The following is a 17,120-nucleotide window of genomic DNA, read 5'->3' as shown; positions in this document are numbered from 1 at the left end:
ATGCATTTGTTAGCTGGGATACACACAGGACTGCCTGTGGCTGGGGTAAGAGCTGTAGTGCCTAAGGACCTAAGCCTGGCCCAGTTGCTTTACTCTCAAAGAGAGGTTTTGAGGATATTCCGAGAATCATTTAGGTTGGAAAAAACATTCTTGTGTGCAATGAGAGCTATCACTGGTGTTTGCCGGTCAGAGACAACTCTTCATCCCACATTAACTCCTGTGCAATGACTATGTGTAATGACCAACAGAGACACCAGACCACAGCTGGCCTTTGAAGACACTGTGGGGGGGAAAAGTGTGCTGGGCATTAATGCAAAATCCCTTTTATTTTGAAATCACAAATAGCACAGAAACACGACACACTTTTTAAAATCCACACAACCATTTGCAAACTCCCGTTGCTGTCTCTCGGCTTCCCGAGGGATTGGAGTGCAGCTCCCGCGCCCTTGCACCGCCTCTCCTCCCCGCTCAGCCCGGGCGGGGGTGCAGGCGTCCCGGCAGTCCCAGCTGGGCGCGGCGAGTCCCGCTCCGCCCTTGCTCTTCGGGGGTGCGGCTCGGACGCGGCGGCGGCGAGCGGGGCCTGCAGGGTGAGTGAGAGCTGCGGCGGGACTGCGGGACCCCGAACGGGGTACCGGGAGCGCCTCTGCCAGGTGGCCGCCGAGGTCCCTCGACTCTGGTGGCCGCGGCCTCACGGGGGGGTCGGTGGCACCGTCGGTAGCACCGAGCGCGTTGGGCGCGGGGGGCTCCCGCGGTCCTCTGCGACCCCCCGTCGTTAAGGGCCGGACGGAGCCCTTCCCTTCCCGCTCCAGCTCCTTCGTATCTTTAGTCTCACTGGCAGGCCGGCCGGGACAGCTGCAAACACCTCGAGCCAGGGCTCGACCGGCCCTGGACCGGGAATACTCTCCGTGAGGTCGGGGGAGGAGCGGGAGGTGCTGACCTGGCGGTGTGGGAGCGGTGCGGGAGCGCCTTGCCTTGGGCTGACGGGCAGCTGCGAGTCTCTCGCCTTTAACCTGCGGTCACAGACTTGGTTCCTTCCGGAGTCGGCAGAGTGAAGAGTTGTCAGGACACTGAAGGAGACCGAAAAAAGAAAGGGTAAACTTATGTTCAGGAAGTTAGTCGATAATTCCAAAGTTCGTAGTTGACAAATTATAGCTCTGTTAACACTAAATGAGATTTTTTTTCCTGAGCTAATTATTGAATATACTTGCAGAAGTGGCAATCAAAGGCAGAACTTGGGGGTTAAAGTATACCCTTCCACTCACATGGCCACATTCTCAAATTATCAAGACTTTGGCTTTTAAATATTGAATATTAAACATGAGTAACACCTGATAATTCATTTGTCTAAGTGTCAGCATAGTTTGCATGCCAGAAGCAATGTTTTCTTGTATTATTAACAAGATAATATAGAAATTGAACATCCTTCTGAATAACACAGTAAGAACTGAAAAATTCCCGCACGTGGGAGTGATTATCTTTAGCCAACTCTTCCGTAGTGGGAAAACAGCATGTAATGAAGCCAATCAATTCCTGTTTTTTAATTAAAAAAAGCTATAATGGATTGCTTAAGACCATGTCCTTTTGATTCTCGTTGCTTTTGCAGGGCATGGAGGGTCAGGAACTGCCTTATGTGCTAATTGACTGTATAGGAGGGGTGCATGGAGTATATGAAGACCATGTTGGATTTCTGCAGAAACATTTTCATCTCATCACCATGAAAGAATATCTTGAAAATAAGACACTTCTCAGCAAAAAGATCAGAGCTATTTATATGTGGTATCAGAAACCAGTTGTTAACAAAGAGCTGCTCCAGAGCTTGCCGAACTTGAGGATAGTTGCAAGTTCTGGAGTGGGAATAGATCACTTGGACCTGAACCTCCTCTCTAGCTTTGGTGTGAAAGTGTCCAACACTCCATTTATTGTTTCCACTGACACTGCAGACCTGGGAATGGCTCTGATGCTGGCATCTTCCAGGAGACTTGTGGAAGGTAATAACTGAAATGGTTTTAGTGTTTTTATAGAAACAGTGATTTCAAAACCTGCAGAAAGTGTGTGCTGATGCAAAGGTAAGCTTAAAAGTAGAAATGTGGAAAATGCAGGACAAGGAAAAAGTTATCTGTCTTGTTAACAATAACTTGCATTTCCAAAAAGGCATATACAGCAAGGTAGATGTGTTCTTTCTTCAGACAGCCCTAAATTCAGGCCTCTTCTCCCTCAGCCCACAGCCACTTATTCATTGAACTTCAGCTTTGCTTTTCAAGTTATAATAAAAGGGGATTAAAAGGAGATATTTTCAAGGAGGCTTGAAACCTGTCTTTGCCAAGCTGCCGTGTGTGTATGTGAGTTATCACAAACAAGCTGTCCAGAAATCTGTCCACCATGCTCTGTGTTTCTTTTCCTTGCCAACCTTGATGTATCTTCAAGGCTGCTGGGCATCGGATGGCCTTCCTAAAAGTCTTGATGATCCCACAACTGATCCATCGGTTCCACCATTCAGTATTTACAATGTCAGTGACATCTATGGCACTGCCACTTTCATTACCCCTGCTGATGAATAAGAAGCTGAGGTGCATTTCAGTTGTGCAATAATCTGTACTGCAGGCAGAGAGAGATGATGGGCAAGGTGTGTGATGTACATCCAAGGGAGGTTGCTGCTTTGGCCTTACCTCCCTTGTCTGCCAAGGAGAGGCTGGATATGTTTCTATCCTAAGCAAGAAATCAGTGTCAGCAGTCAGGTACAGTGCAGCATTATTCACTTTTTGTCCAGAAACACGATGATATTTTGTTGCTGCTTCTGTGCTTCTGCTTGTCCTACAACAAAAAGTGAAAAAAAACCACAAAACCTCAGATGCCAGAACATCCTTTAAATGACATAATTCCTTCTTTTCCTCCTCCAAGGCTATGAGATGGCAGTCTCCCCTGACACAGAGTATTTCCCTGCCGACTGGTTGGGGGCTGAGGTTTCTGGAGCGACCCTGGGGATTGTGGGAATGGGCACCATTGGTTACAAAGTGGCTGAAAGAGCCAAAGCCTTTGAAATGAAGATTTTGTATCACAACAGGAGTCAGAGGTAAAGCTGGTTGCAGCTCCATGGCAACTCTATTTTGTCACTGCTTTTAAATGTTATTTGTACCTTTCACTGTGCTTTCACTTTTTACTGAGCTCTTTATTTTAAGTGCCAAAATACATACACTTGTTTCAGGATGGTCATTAATTCCCCAATTTATACAGAAAGAAAGTCAGCAAGGAATGGGAGAGATATATCTCACTGGTCTCCCTGGGAGTTGGGGCTCCCTGATCCTTCCTGTCATGGTGGTGACACTACAGTAGACTAAGGAAAGGAGAAAACTGTCTGGGAGGACATAAGTCCTGCAACTTAGGTGAAGCAGGGATTCAGGCAGAGACATCTCACCCTTCCAGAGCCAGCTGATAATAAAAAGCCAGACTTGCCAGTCTGTTTACTGTCTTCTAGCTGTGCTCTCTGCCCCTCTGCTCCCATCAGGCCCATCCCATCCTATTCTTTTGTGGGAATCTGAGGAGAGCCAAGCAGTTCATGCCCCAGACTTGTCCTGATAAAGATCAAATGCACCAGCAGGTCCTGCTGTGCTTGTGGTTTCAGTGGATCAGCACTGATGCACAGAGCAATTAGGCTGCTGCTGACAGAAATTTCTGAAGATTTAACCTCTGCTCTGTCTTGGGGGTTTTCTCAGCAATTTTCACATGAGTTACTTTTCCCAGAGAAGGCAATTCTTGTAATACATCAGTCTTGCTTTTGGATTGGAAAAAAAATCCCTGTTACAACCAGAAGCTGTGATACAAATTAATTTATTTTATCGTTTATTCAGTGCATTTACATGATACTCATTTCTTACTTTCCATCCCCACAGATATAGAACTGCACGTTTGTGTACAGTTCACTTGGTATTATGGGAAACAGCTTAACATTTGTCTTTACTGAATTTCAGTCAGATAACCAGTTAACTGCTTTGCACTGTGGAGTGAAGAAAACAATTAAGAAACTTTTTCTCTAAGGGTGATTTGATCTTTTTCTTGTTTCTTGCGTACTGAAGTTAAATTTTGGCTTTTTCCCCACAGAAAAAAAGAAGAAGAAAGTGCCGTTGGAGCTGTTTACTGTAAAAAGATAGATGATTTGCTCCAGCAGTCAGATTTTGTGTTGCTGGCTGTGAACCTAACTCCACAGACACACAAACTGATTGGGAAGAGGGAGCTGGAGCTGATGAAACCCACTGCTACTCTCATTAATATTAGCAGAGGTGAGGTGCAACATAAACAAAACTGCATTGAGGTTTGCTGGCATGACAAGTCTTGGGAAAACCCAACTCTAATATGGAGTCCATCACTCTAAAATTTTCCACAAATTCTCTGATTACTAGATTATTTAGATGACTGTGGTCGTATCGCAGTAAAACATTTGAGTGTTCCCATAAAAACGAGCAAGCAAGTCTCTGAAATGTTAGTGAGCTTGGAGTGTTAGAGGCTCATGTATACTTACATAACCTCCTACTTAAGCTTTTTATTTATTTAATGCAGTGTTGTTGCACATTAATAATAAATAATAAATAATAATAATAATAATAATAACAACAACAACATTATGGTGGCACAGCCTGATATAAAGCCTGGCACTATACTTTATTTCATGCTGCTAATTCCCGGCTGTTCAACACTGATGCACATACCCAAGCTTTCTCCTCCCACTCCATCACACTCTGCTGCTGCTTCTGCATTGTGATCATGGCTAGCCCTGCTGTTTGCCTGACCACTGTGACTAAAAGGATGGTAAGAGAACAGTACAGAATATGAAAATAAACATAACCTTCTTACTGTAACCCAGGTCTGTTAGTGGATCAGGATGCTTTGGTGGAAGCCCTTCAAAACAAAGTTATTAAGGCAGCTGCTCTGGATGTGACATATCCTGAACCTTTGCCAAGGTAGGACATGTACTTAAATAAAATGAGTGTATGTGTGAGTTTCAAACTTGGTAAAATTTTGTGAGCACATGAGAAGTTGCATAATTTTGTTAGTATGAGTATATGATGTATGTGCACTAGGACTGCAATAGGTCCCCAGTCCTTCTGTCCCAGCCAAACAAAAATCACATTGACTCATTTGGAGGACATGTTGCATAAAACCCCACCAACCTAGGCAGCACTTTGAACTGCTCTGAGTATGCTTGGGTCATGCAATTGTTTTTGTTTGGCTTTTTTTTAAATAATTATTTTAAATATTTCCCTGACTTACCTGGAGGTGATGAAATAGATAACGAATATGCTGTGAGTGCCTAGCTCGGTATTTCTTTTCCTTTCCCAGGGATCACCCTTTGTTAAAGCTGAAGAATGTCATAATAACTCCACACATCGGAAGTGCCACCAAGAAGACACGCCGCATCATGATGGAGGAAATGACAGAAAGCATACAGGCGGGCATTGCAGGTCTTCCTATCCCTCATGAAGTGTTGCCATAACGTGGCTTGCACTTAGCATTAATGCCATTAGTGGCTATCCTGGTTTGACAAAACACTAATTTGATCACTTTTCATGTAATTATCCCATGAGTATTATACAGATAAAATATATAATGTTTAATTTGTTTAAATAACAGACAGCAATTCTGTCTGGAAAACCTGCAGTATTTTGTCGTGACCTTCAATGAAAAACCCCAGAGTCTTGCACCAGTGTAATTTATTTTGCTCACATCCCCCTACAATTGCCCGTGGATGCAACACCGAATTAAAGGAACGTGTAAATCGCGAGTTAGAGGAACTGCCTGGCACAGCCAGGCGCGTTCGAGCGGCTGCTCCAGCCGCTCCAGCAGCAGTCCTGACCTTTGGGTGCACTTTCCCTCTCCAGACACCGAGCCTGTGCACAGCTGCGCCGGCGCGGGGCTCGGCTCTGCCTGTGTGCGAGCCTTCCCCTACCCGGGCCTCAGGTTGGCCCGTGACCGAGGGCGGCTCGGCCTCACCCCGTCCTTCCCTCTCTCCCTCCGGGGCCGGCCCAGGCCGCCGCGCCGACAGGGGGAGCCGCCGCGGGAGCCGGGAGCTCAGTAGGGCCGGGCCGGGCCGGGCCGAGCGCCGCGGCGGAATGTGGGGTGCCCGGGCGGCGGCGGCGATGCCGCGGTGGTGCCGGGCTCTGCACGGCTCCGCCGCCTTGGGTGCCTCCAGGAACCTGCTGCTGCGCAAAATGCTCCGCAAGAACAAGTAGGTGCGGGGCCGGCGGGCGGCGGGGCCCTCCTGCCGGGCCGGGCAGGGCCGTGCCTTGGCGGGGTGGTTTGTGGGCGCTGGAACAAGGGGTGTAAGAGGGGCTGTGGGGTCCCCGGTAGCACGAAGGAGAACCTCCCACCCCGAGCCGCGCTACGGGCACCGCCTCCAGTGCCGCGGGGCTCTTCTGATATCGGTGCTTCGGTGTTGTGCCAAGTCACCCCCGATCTCATTTGGTCGGCAGCGGCTGAACATGAGCCAGCAGTGTGCCCGGGTGGCCGAGAAGGGCAATGGCATCCTGGCCTGTATCAGCAGTATGTGGTCAGCAGGACCCGGGCAGTGACTGCCCCCTGTACACGGTGGCACGGGTGAGGCCGGACCTCGAATCCTGTGTTCATTTTTCGGCCCCTCACTACATGAAAGACAGAGGTGCTGGAGCGTGTCCAGAGAAGGGCGACGAAGTTGTTGGGCGGTCTGGAGCACAAGTCTGATGAGGATGAGCTGAGGGAGCTGGGGGCGTTTAGCCTGGAGAAAAGGAGGCTGGGGGGACATTATCGCTTTCTACAACTACGTGAAAGGACGTTTTAGGCAGGTGGGGATTGGTCTCCCAGGTTACAAGCAACAGGACAAGAGGAAATGGCCTCAAATTGCACTGAGGGAGATTTAGATTAGATATTAGGAAAAAGTTCTTCACTGAAAGGGAAGAAAGGTCAAGCAATGGAATAGGCTTCCCAGGAAAGTGGTGGAATAACCGTCCCTGGAAGCGTTCAGAGAACGTGTACCTGTGGTGCTTGGAGGCATGATTTGGCAGTGCTGGGTCAGTGGTGGGACTCAATGATCTTAGTGATATTTTCCAACCTTAATGGATCTAAGACTCTCCAACCTTAATGGTTCTACGACTGAAGAAACTTTATTCTTTCCCCCTCCTCCCCCTGCTGTCTATGTGCATAGGAAGCTTTGCCACTGCACCCCAGCTGGGGGGAAAACTACTTGTGGGCATGAAAACCTAGGTGGTGGTGTGTGCCTTCAGGGAGGTGGCATTTTAATTACACAGAGAATACATTGTTTCTCTGAGCTGCTGAAAGATAAAACAGATTTCCTTTCCTTTTTCCAAAAGAAAGAAATTTTGGTATGACAGCCCTACCCTGGGATCTAAAATGGTAAGTGCAAGCTCTTAAGATGTTATGTTCCAGTAGGAAAAAACTTGTTGTTCTGCCATTGATTCCAACCTTGGGAAAAGCATTTTCTGAGAGAGAAATGGCAGAATTTCGTGAATGTACACTGGTGCTCCAGTTTCACTGCGACATGCCAGGATTGCCATCCAGAGAAGCAGTTTGGCTCCCCATGGCTGTTTCTTCCTCTGTATTGATTTTTCATCTGTGCCAGCATCAATGCTCTTTTGCATGCTCTTGAGTACATTGCAGAGAACTGATCTATGTTAAAACTTCTACAGGCTTAGTTTAGCGAAAAAGTTTTTTAATGTTTGTTTTTCAAACAAGCAATGCTTTTCAGTCAATACATGCTGTATTTTAGAAAACAGATTTATTAACCTGTATAACTTGCTACAGAATAGTAAGGAAACTTAAGAAACTTAGACTGTAAGACACGAAGGTCAGAGATTTTATGAACAGAAATATTCTTTTTTGAAACACTTGATACATAAGACCTATATAAAACCATCACAGCTGCAATAATGACATTCTAAGAGCATACTTAGTAGAGTGCATAGAACTGTATATAGTTACCTAGTACAAGTGTGTAACTACTGATTAATGTGTTGTTTCGTTTTTTAAGATGTACAAACCAACCAAGTTGGATGCCCTAATGAAAAATGAGCAGACAAAAACTAGGAGAGAAGATAACATACGCTGCAGAGTCTTGAATGGTCTTATTCATAAAGCTATGTCACAGATGGTGACTACCTGTGAAGTCAGTCAAGAATTTTATGATCTCAAGCTGGAAATCTGCAAGGCAAGTGCCAAAGCTACATCTTGTGTTGAGCCACTCTGGCTGTGCCATGAGGTCAGCATGGTGTGCCAAAGGAGCTCCCCTGGGTGTTGTGAGTTTTACTGCATTGCTTCTAATGTGGCAGAATGCAGCCAGATCAGGCTCTGGCGTACACACTGGGAGAGCTTTGTCACTGTTGTACTTGGCTTAGTAGACCTTTGCCACGCTAGTGCAAATACAGCTTAGGCAAACTAAATGGTTATTCTCCTGGTATGACTTTTTTTTCCCTGTTACTCAGATATAAACTCTTTGCCTTGACTTTTCATAAGAAGTCTGGTTTTACCAGAGTATCTTTCCAGGAGTCTTTTCTTCTTGTAGCTGTGTGAGAGTTGTTGCCTCCTTGTGTCACTCACCAGCAATATTACAGGCAGAAAACCTAAGTGAGGGATGAGCTTAGTTCAGAAAAAAGGCAAGCATAAGAAAATGTCATTGTAAAGCAAGATTCGAGAAAGATTTGGGATTTGTACCTAATTGTAGCTAATGGTGTAATTTGTGGGTTTGAAAGGGATGTTAAACCTCTGATTCAGGAACTAAGTCAGTTTCCGCATTCTTGTTTGTTGTCTGTAGTTTTTATCTTCCACATATGCTGTTCTGTAAAGACTAAATTATACTAGTTTTTGGCTTAAAAGCATGATGGACTTATTAGAAGGATGGGAAAAAAATTGCGCGTCATAACTGCATCTGTAAGAAAAGATTTGTTATTTGTGACTGAAATAGATGTTGTTGCCAGCTGAATTTGTTCCATCTTCAGGCAAGTGATTAAAATTACGTGGGCAAGATGAGTCTTTTGGCTCTATTTGTGCAGTACCCTTCATATAATATTTCTGTCTCTTAGGGCTTTGAGGGTTGCTTGTCTAACTTGGATTGCATGTCTGCACATAAAAATACTGGCTGGTGTGGGCAAGCCACAATATTCTCAGGAAGCACTGCTGTAACCAAAACAATTTATAACATGAGAGAGAGAAAGAAACAACCTCCTTCCGAATATAATTCAGATTTTATAACTGCTTAGTTGTGCTGCACTGGAACATGGCAGGGAGTAGGTCAGTCCTGATTTACTCCTGAGCTGATTCTGGTACAATATCATTACTTCTGTTATCAGAAGAAATTTTCTAGTAGGCTTTCTGCAATCCATCAGAGACTTCATTGTACATGAAGCGTGTGTGTGTATATATACAATTTTAAAGATATATTTGCCTTTTTACAGGTGTCCCTGTCATCAAACTTTTCAGCATGTCGTGTGTACTGGAATCCTGCTGCTACTATGGAGAAAGAAAGCTATGTGGAAAGTGTGCTGCGGAAGAGCGCTCCACGTATACGGTACTGCTGTGGGATAAACAGGCCGCTGCATAAATTCATAGCCATGGACTAGTGCCATTTCTTAAGGATTTCTAACAGTCTATATCTGACCTATTGGGATGCTTTAGGTTTCTAGATACTTAGAGTCAGAGCATCTCCTGTGATGAGCCTCACAGGGAAGGGTGGCTGCGACAGACCAGCTGCGTATTCTCTTGCTAGAGCACAGCTGGCTTACTTGGCTCCTGTGCTTTTCCAGGACTGGAGTGGGCTGAGCAGAAAACAAGAGGAGTGTGGATGAGGTTTCACTCCGTTGTACTAGACGTGGTGGGCTGGACATGGTCTGAGTGACAGAAGGCCAGAATGGCATGCTGCACAACGGACTGGCAATTCCAAGTATCTCCTTACAGATTCATTGAGCAATTCTGATTGCTAGGGACAATTTAGACCTCCAGAAGGGGTGACTAATGTTACAGAAATTCTTCACAGCACCAATTAAAAAAAAAATTCAGGATGCTACCATGTATTGTGATGCTTTTACCCATTTTTTCAGCACAGAGTCCAGTGTCCAGAAGTTTTCAGGGTATTATTGAGATTTTTGTCTCTCCCTCTTTCTTGCTTCCCCTCTGCTATCAAGCCAGTGGGTTGGAAGTTCAGGATTTAACTCCATGTGGAAGGTGACATAGGAGCATACTTGTAAACCCTTTTACTTTCCACCTGTTTCCCTAGGCTATGTAATTCCTGCTCCAGCACAATGCTCTCTTCTACTCCCAACAGCTTCCACTTTTTGAAAAGGAAAGTTGCTGGCTGGGAAGAAGACAAGGGGAGCCCTGTCAGTCCTTTCTGCAGCTAGCGTGTAGGACTAGTTGTCTTGCTCTGCTCTGAGGACTCTATCCCCCACTGCTCTCACCCATACAGTGGGGATAAGGATGCCAAATGAAGTGGGAAAAGACTTGTGCATACAGATAGAGACAATCTATTATCATCAATACTAATGTCATCAATACTCAGTGGGATCTGCAGCTGGTAGTTTTTGTATGTTATGCATTCAAAGTTGGGATTCTGCAGTGATGTATTGCTTAGCACTAACTTGAATAGCTACCCATCAGACTGTAACTTTTGCAAACCATATCTTTAATGTGCAGTACTGCCAGAATTAATTTAACACATTTTACTTGTCTTGGAGATGCTCTACTGATACTCATACTGGTGAATGCTGTATTTTTGCCAGGTATCTTCTGAAGAGTCAGCAAATTCTAGGAAACGTACCCCCAGTAATATTTATAAAAGACAAAGAAGCTGCAGCTGTGAAAGAGGTAATTCTATTCTTTGACTCAGTGTACAAATATGATGACTTAGGAGAGAGCTGATCATTCAATTCCTCTACCAATCTATATTCAAAATCACTCTTTATCTGTACCCTTTCTTCTTCAAGTTCCAAAGCACTTTAACAAACAATCTTTAGTAAGGTTGAGGCTTCTATACAATGTAAAAGACTTGTAGGTTGTATCATTAGGTCAATAAAGAAATTCTAAAAAATTTAATTACCTTTTTAAGGAATAGTATAGAGTTGCCTGATGTACATGATAATAGAAATGAGGTTGGAAGAGCTTTCTTCCACATTTTAAATGTTACATGATTTAAAATTCCAGTGAATCTAACCAATGACTTGTTTATTTTTATTTTTTCCCCAATCTTTTTCCATCTGTGAATTGTTAAAATGTTTTTAGGGAAGTGCAGATCTTTACATGGGGGATGTAAGCTTACTCATACTACATTTTTTCCTTCACTTTTAAAATTATCTTTACTATTTCACATTTTCTATCAAGGTGTTGATAGTTTTAACTACTTGAAATATTACTAGAGCAATGATGTTTCCTAGAAATTTGCTGTCATTAGGACCGTGAAGCGAGATCTCTTAAATAGTGAGATTTCCAGAAGAGAAGAATGACATCAATGAGTAGAATTTAATGAAAAAGTCTCCTCAAGCTGTTGATGTGAATAGAAGTTGAAAAGAACATGTTCACATTTCTGTGCCCTGAAGTGCCCTATTCTTACATGTGTTACTATTACAACCAATTAATTACTGTTAGTGACTTATGGGCTCCTGCAGTGTGTGTGAGCAGGGCTGGAAAGAATAGCAAGAGCTTTAGACTCTCTGGAAATGCAGTGAACTGCTTGAACTTTCTGTGGTCAAAAAACTTCTGGGTTTCACACAAGACAAGTATAAACTCTCCTTATATTGCTTCTGTCAGGGAATGACACTGGAAAGCACTTAGATGGATCGTCTTCTCCTACTTTGCAATTCATCAGATTTATATCAACCACAGATTCAAATAACAGGGCTTGAAATAATGTAATTGAACCTGATTTTTAAGTTTCGGAAGTCAAGGAAAGACCATCCAATTAAACTCCTAGAATAATGCACTGAATTAGAATTAGGGAATTAATGTAAAGAAAAGTTGCAATAAAAATTTCAGATGAGACCAAATTTTCACAATTATGTACAGTCTGTAAGCAGTGAATATACTAGATTTGTAGCATTTACTGGATAGGTGCCATGTTAAAAGGGAGTTGGGAACTCCATAATTACGTGTAATAGAAATGCAAACTTGCAGAAAGTGGGAAGAGATGAAAAAAAATCTCAATGTAAGGATGTTATGAAAAAGGATTCACAAGACTGAAGTAAGAGAACAAATAAACCAAAAATTACATGTCACACAATCCCTAGCTAATTGTTTATAATGTACAAGGCAAAAAACTTCCTAGGAATCCCTGGATACATTACACTATTTGACACAAACTTCCCAGGCAAAGAGTGGAAGCTGTTCCATGCTTATTGGAATGATGGAAGAGGCTATTTTAAAATGGTTTTGCTAAATATTTCAAATATGTAGAAAATCAAATATTTGCTGCTACATGCTTGTCTTTTTCTTTCAGGTGTGCATAAAGTAGATTTAATATAGGATCTTTAAAATGTGTTGCCTTCATGTGTTTACAGGTCGAGGACTTATTGGCAATTGCTGATTTTGGACCTCCTGAAGAAGAAGAAGAAATATTTGAAAATGATTCAAGGTGGGTCTTTTTGAATCAGAATTGTACAAGTGCCCATTTTCATCTTTGTTGGCCGACTTAAATTGGGTATCATTTGACATGACAGAAAGTATATTTTAATTAGATTTGTACGTTTTTATTATCTCAGAGTTCAGCAAATTATGTTATGAAGAAATAAAAAGTAGAAGAGAGAGTCTGTTTGGAAGACCTTACCAGAAAAGTATCTCATCTTTTGAAGAGATAAGATTTTTTTAATTGATTTTTTTTTATGTAAGAGACTATAGAATAGCCAAGGACAAAACTAGTATGTAATCATCCCAGAATTTAAATGTAGAAGACAACATTTTATTTTGTGACTTAAGTTTCTTTACCGAAGTTACACCCATTTATTAAAATTAAGGGAAAATATTTCGTATTATGTATGCTCTGATTTACTTCCATATTTTAGTGTAGACACATTTTCATAGGCTATTTTGTCGTTGATTCTTGTACACAGGTCTGACCACAGCTTTGCAAAATATGGAAAAGGAAGGTCTATTTTGTTACGTATAAGTGAACCTCTGTAAAACTGTGGAGAATGACTGAATTGTCACTTGTAGCAGCACAGTGTGTATTCTTTCAGAGGCACCCATAACGTGGTATCAGAACACAGTCTTAGAAATCAGCTGTGTTTCATGTCTATACCTTGAGTGACATAGTCATCAGATTTGTTGCTTGCAGACCCAATACTTGTTCTGGTATTAATATCTTGATTTTTGTGAGGGAAATGAATGTAGAATTTCTAAGATTCCAAGACTTGATGTTGTTCATGATAATCAAATTTTAAAAAAATGCTTTGCAGCAGTAATATTTGTCACTTACTGGTAATTTTCTCATAAGAACACCAGTGCTCCTCTACTTGGCCATTTTTTTCTGATATAAGTTTGGTGTGTTATACGTGAGTTACAAGTTTGCTGACTAATCTCCCTAAGTTAATTTAGCATTCTTCTGTGAGGGATTTTTGGCTATTGAGAGATAGGGCTAAACAGTCTATTGGAATAGTGATTTTGTGGACTGGATGCTCTCAAAGCCAACAGCCTTTGTACTTGGGTGCTGCAGTCTGTTGGTAGAAATGCCTTCTGGGCCCTGGCGTCTCACAGGATGGTTCATCGGGGGCAAATCAGAAATAGCTTCCTGTGGGAAGTCATTGCTGACAGATTTCCCACATGGCACCTAACATCTTCCTCTGTGTCTTGTGGAAATACTGAAGTCCAGCATAAGGTGTCATATATACATGGGTCTGATGTCTTTTGGGCACAGGCTGCTGCTTCTCACTTTTTGGAAGAGCTCAGGAGAAGTCTTAAATTCCTTGGGACTCCAAGGTCCAGTGTTCACTCTGTTACCTGTGTACCCCTCTTTAAAGAGACAAGCAGTTTCATCTAGAATGTCATTGTTTTATTGGCTTTCCCCCATTAAATCTGTTGACAGGCTTATACCCAGACTGTCCTCAGGCATACGATACAATGGTATCTCTTCCTTCTTAACATGGGTAGCACGGTGCTGAACACAGGGAATTTATAAAGTCAAACTGAAAACTCCAGTTTATTTCCATATTACTCAAGTTGTCAAAATTACCCCTTGAAATATGCACAGAGAGAAACCCCCCAATATTTGTTTTCTTTTTCACAGTAAACTGTTCTCTTCAGCAACTCAATCTTCAGGGCCACCCATGCGGTCTAATCTGTTTGGTATTGACCATGAACTGCTGAATAAACAGATAATGGACTATAAAAGACTGAAAGTGTCAAGACATATAGAAAGTATTCCCTGGACAGAAGAGCAGGAGCAGCAGCTTTCTAAGATTCGGAAGAAAATGAAAAAGAGAAAACCAAAGAATCCTGATGATGATGACATTACACCACAGAAATACTTACTGGACAAATATGACGCTGATTACTGGGATGATAACACTGAATCGGTCTCAGACTATGAGTTGGAGGAAGAGGTAAAGGAACTGGAGATGGATGATGGCAAACATTTAAGTCATCCTGCTGATAAACTAAAATGAAGTGAAAAAGCCATTCCTTTCAAAATGGAGGATACCAATAGCAAAAGAAAAAGACTGCCATAGATACTGAAAGGTTGTTTACCTGTTTACCACTTCCATATGTAAGAAAAACAAAAATGCCATTTGTGACATTCTGTTAAGCACCTTTCAAGCTGCTACAGTTGTGGAACTTTGAACAAGAGAGCAGTTTTATAATAAAATACACCAATTGCAGCACTGAGGTAAAACTTCTTGCAGTTGTGCTGATTATTTCCAATAAAATTATAGTTTCTATATTGCAAGAAAATGCCTTTTTCTTTTGAGTGACTTGGATAAAAATTATCACAAAGTGATGGTGTCATTCTGAGGTCAGGAAGGAAGAAGGAAGCAAAATAATGACAGTGCTGTTCAGGCTTCAGCCCACAAAGACCAGGACAGGGTATTCTCTAGAGGACCCAGTCTAATGGAGGGAACTCTTTCTACAAGGTGAAACTCATTGGAATTATGATCAGTAAAGTTACAAATCCGAAAGAAAATAAATTTAGAAAATTACTGTTGTGCAAGGGAAACTGCATCCAGAAGAGAATGGAGAACTGCTCATCCCTTGGGTAAAATCAGGCAAAGCATTGACTGTGACTTAAAAAATGTATTAACAACTCAAAAACTCGAGAAAAAACAACAGGCAAGAATGCCCCAGTAACTGTTTGAGATCTGAAAATGAATAGGAGATTATATAAAGAGTGAGAATAAAGCTTTCTGACTCAAGCACGTAAAAATAACAGCATGATTGTGTAAATTCAGAAGGGCAGAAGCTTCAAAGAAATTTTAATGAACAAGGCAGTAAAATGGAATTCTATGAGAAATACAGAAAATTTAATCCTTTAGTAAAGAAAGACAGCACAGGGGAGGTTACACTCTAGTAGAATCACAGAATGGTTTGAGTTGGAAGGGATCTTAAAGATCTTCTAGTCCCAACCCCTCATGCCATAAGCAAGGACACCTTCCACTAGACCAGAGTCCATCCAACCTGGCCTTGAACACTTCCAGGCATAGGGCATCCGCAGCTTCTCTGGGCAATCTCTTCCAGTGTCTCACCACCCTGACAGTGCACAGTTCCTTCCTCATATCTAATCTAAATCTTTCCATTTAAAACTGTTACGCCTTGTCCTATCACTACCTTTAAAGAACACTGCAATCATCAGTCATGGTCAATGTGGGTTTCATATAGAAAAAGTCCTGTTTAAGTAATTTAGTATCTTTTATAATAAGGTCACCTACCTATGGCATGAAGGGAAAGTGGTGGATGTAGTTTTTCTGGGTTTTTGCAAGGCTTTTGGTATTGTGGGACAAGTTGTGCAGCTGTAGGATGAGCAGGTTCATGGTGTACTGGGTGAAGAACTGGCTGAAGGGCAGAGCTCAAGGGTTTCAGTGAATGGGGCTATATCTGGCTGGTGACCAGTCCCTTGTGGGGCATCAGGGCTCAGTTCTAGGTCAAATTCTGTTCAGTACATTTATCAGTGATTTGGATGCAACAGTTGAATGCGCCATTAGTGAGTTTGCCGATGATACCAAATTGATCTGGATAGATTGGAGCACTGAAGAAGGAGTAATACCAGGCACAAGTCTAAACTGGGAGAGGATTGGCTGGAGAGCAGTCCAGCAGAAAGGGGTCTGGGGTTGGTGGTTGGCAACAGGCTCAATATCAGTCAGCAGTGTGTGCCTGAGCAGCCCAGAGGGCAAACCATGTCCTGGGACACATCAAATACAGCATCACTAGCCACTCAAAAGAGGTGATTATCCTGCTGTATTTGGTGTTGGTGTGGCCTCACCATGAGTATTGTGTGTGGTTGTGGGCCCCACAATTTCAAAAGGTTGTGAAGGTCCTTGAATGCATCCAGAGGAAGACACTATAGTTGGTGAAAGGGCTCCTGTGAGGAGCAGCTCAGGACATTGAGTTTTTCGTGTTAGGAGAGAAGGAGGATGAGGGGCAACCTCACTGCTCTCTACAGCTTTCTGAGGAGGGGAAGGGGAAAAAGGTCCCTCTTTTCCCTGGGACTCAGTGCCAGGTCATGTGGAAATGGCTCAGAGCTATGTCCCTCAGAGGAAGTTCAGGCTTGACATAAGGAAACGTTTCTTTACCCAGAGGGTGATCAAACCCTGCTGCAACAGGCTTCCAAGAGAGGTGGTCCATACCCCAAGCCTATCAATGTTAAAGAGGCATTTGGAAAATGCCCTTGCCTTTTAGCAACTATGCTTTTTAGTTTGGTCAGCCCTGAAATGGTCAGGCAGTTGGACTCAGTGTTCAGCTCAGCTCTGTGATTCAATTTGATTTGATTTGACTCCTGTTGCTCTCTCCTCCTTTCCCTACCAGTACATGCTAAGGAAATTGATGACATTTCTTCCCAGCCCTGCACTGGAGAAGGATGGAATGGGCTGCCATGTCCCAGCCTGGGCATTGGCTCTGTCACTTTGTAGCAAGGAGGCATGTACCTTCTGATGGGGGTGAGAGCTGTGCATCAT

General features: G+C 43.0%; 2 protein-coding genes across 5 annotated transcripts; both read left to right on the top strand.

The window, feature by feature from the left end:
* The first annotated feature begins 484 nt into the window (after positions 1 to 484).
* Positions 485 to 5,649, top strand: LOC113988172 (probable 2-ketogluconate reductase). Of its 4 annotated transcripts, XM_027721498.2 has the most exons (7): positions 485 to 587; positions 827 to 1,111; positions 1,604 to 1,988; positions 2,899 to 3,070; positions 4,096 to 4,274; positions 4,856 to 4,952; positions 5,332 to 5,649. In XM_027721498.2, exons 3-7 carry the CDS (start codon positions 1,607 to 1,609, stop codon positions 5,483 to 5,485), a joined length of 984 nt encoding a protein of 327 aa, XP_027577299.2. In that variant the 5' UTR covers positions 485 to 587; positions 827 to 1,111; positions 1,604 to 1,606; the 3' UTR covers positions 5,486 to 5,649. The 4 variants fall into 4 exon arrangements, with proteins under 4 accessions (XP_027577299.2, XP_027577302.2, XP_039235031.1 ...); XM_027721501.2 differs by lacking the exon at positions 827 to 1,111; XM_039379097.1 differs by lacking the exon at positions 485 to 587 and having other exon boundaries at positions 599 to 1,092.
* Positions 5,650 to 5,657: 8 nt separating this feature from the next.
* Positions 5,658 to 14,894, top strand: RBFA (ribosome binding factor A). Its single transcript, XM_027721481.2, has 7 exons — positions 5,658 to 6,217; positions 7,335 to 7,377; positions 8,012 to 8,188; positions 9,432 to 9,544; positions 10,752 to 10,836; positions 12,522 to 12,595; positions 14,243 to 14,894. Exons 1-7 carry the CDS (start codon positions 5,670 to 5,672, stop codon positions 14,619 to 14,621), a joined length of 1,419 nt encoding a protein of 472 aa, XP_027577282.1. The 5' UTR covers positions 5,658 to 5,669; the 3' UTR covers positions 14,622 to 14,894.
* Positions 14,895 to 17,120: the final 2,226 nt, after the last annotated feature.

Source organism: Pipra filicauda, unplaced genomic scaffold, assembly GCF_003945595.2.
Source record: "Pipra filicauda isolate LSUMZ 115617 unplaced genomic scaffold, ASM394559v2 scaffold155_size1731166_pilon, whole genome shotgun sequence".
Lineage (NCBI taxonomy): Eukaryota > Metazoa > Chordata > Aves > Passeriformes > Pipridae > Pipra > Pipra filicauda.
Note: the sequence above shows the minus strand (reverse complement) of the source record. Positions and strands in the feature narration are given on the sequence as shown.

What these genes read in the sequence shown, in the direction of transcription:
- LOC113988172 (XM_027721501.2), top strand. Translation starts at nt 1,607, where the DNA reads ATGGAGGGTCAGGAACTGCCTTATGTGCTAATTGACTGTATAGGAGGG. An exon ending in TATCACAACAGGAGTCAGAG is followed by an intron (nt 3,071 to 4,095) that starts GTAAAGCTGGTT and finishes TTTTCCCCACAG; the next exon opens with AAAAAAAGAAGAAGAAAGTG. An exon ending in TCTCATTAATATTAGCAGAG is followed by an intron (nt 4,275 to 4,855) that starts GTGAGGTGCAAC and finishes ACTGTAACCCAG; the next exon opens with GTCTGTTAGTGGATCAGGAT.
- RBFA (XM_027721481.2), top strand. Translation starts at nt 5,670, where the DNA reads ATGAAAAACCCCAGAGTCTTGCACCAGTGTAATTTATTTTGCTCACAT. An exon ending in CTACCCTGGGATCTAAAATG is followed by an intron (nt 7,378 to 8,011) that starts GTAAGTGCAAGC and finishes TCGTTTTTTAAG; the next exon opens with ATGTACAAACCAACCAAGTT. An exon ending in AAGAGCGCTCCACGTATACG is followed by an intron (nt 9,545 to 10,751) that starts GTACTGCTGTGG and finishes TATTTTTGCCAG; the next exon opens with GTATCTTCTGAAGAGTCAGC.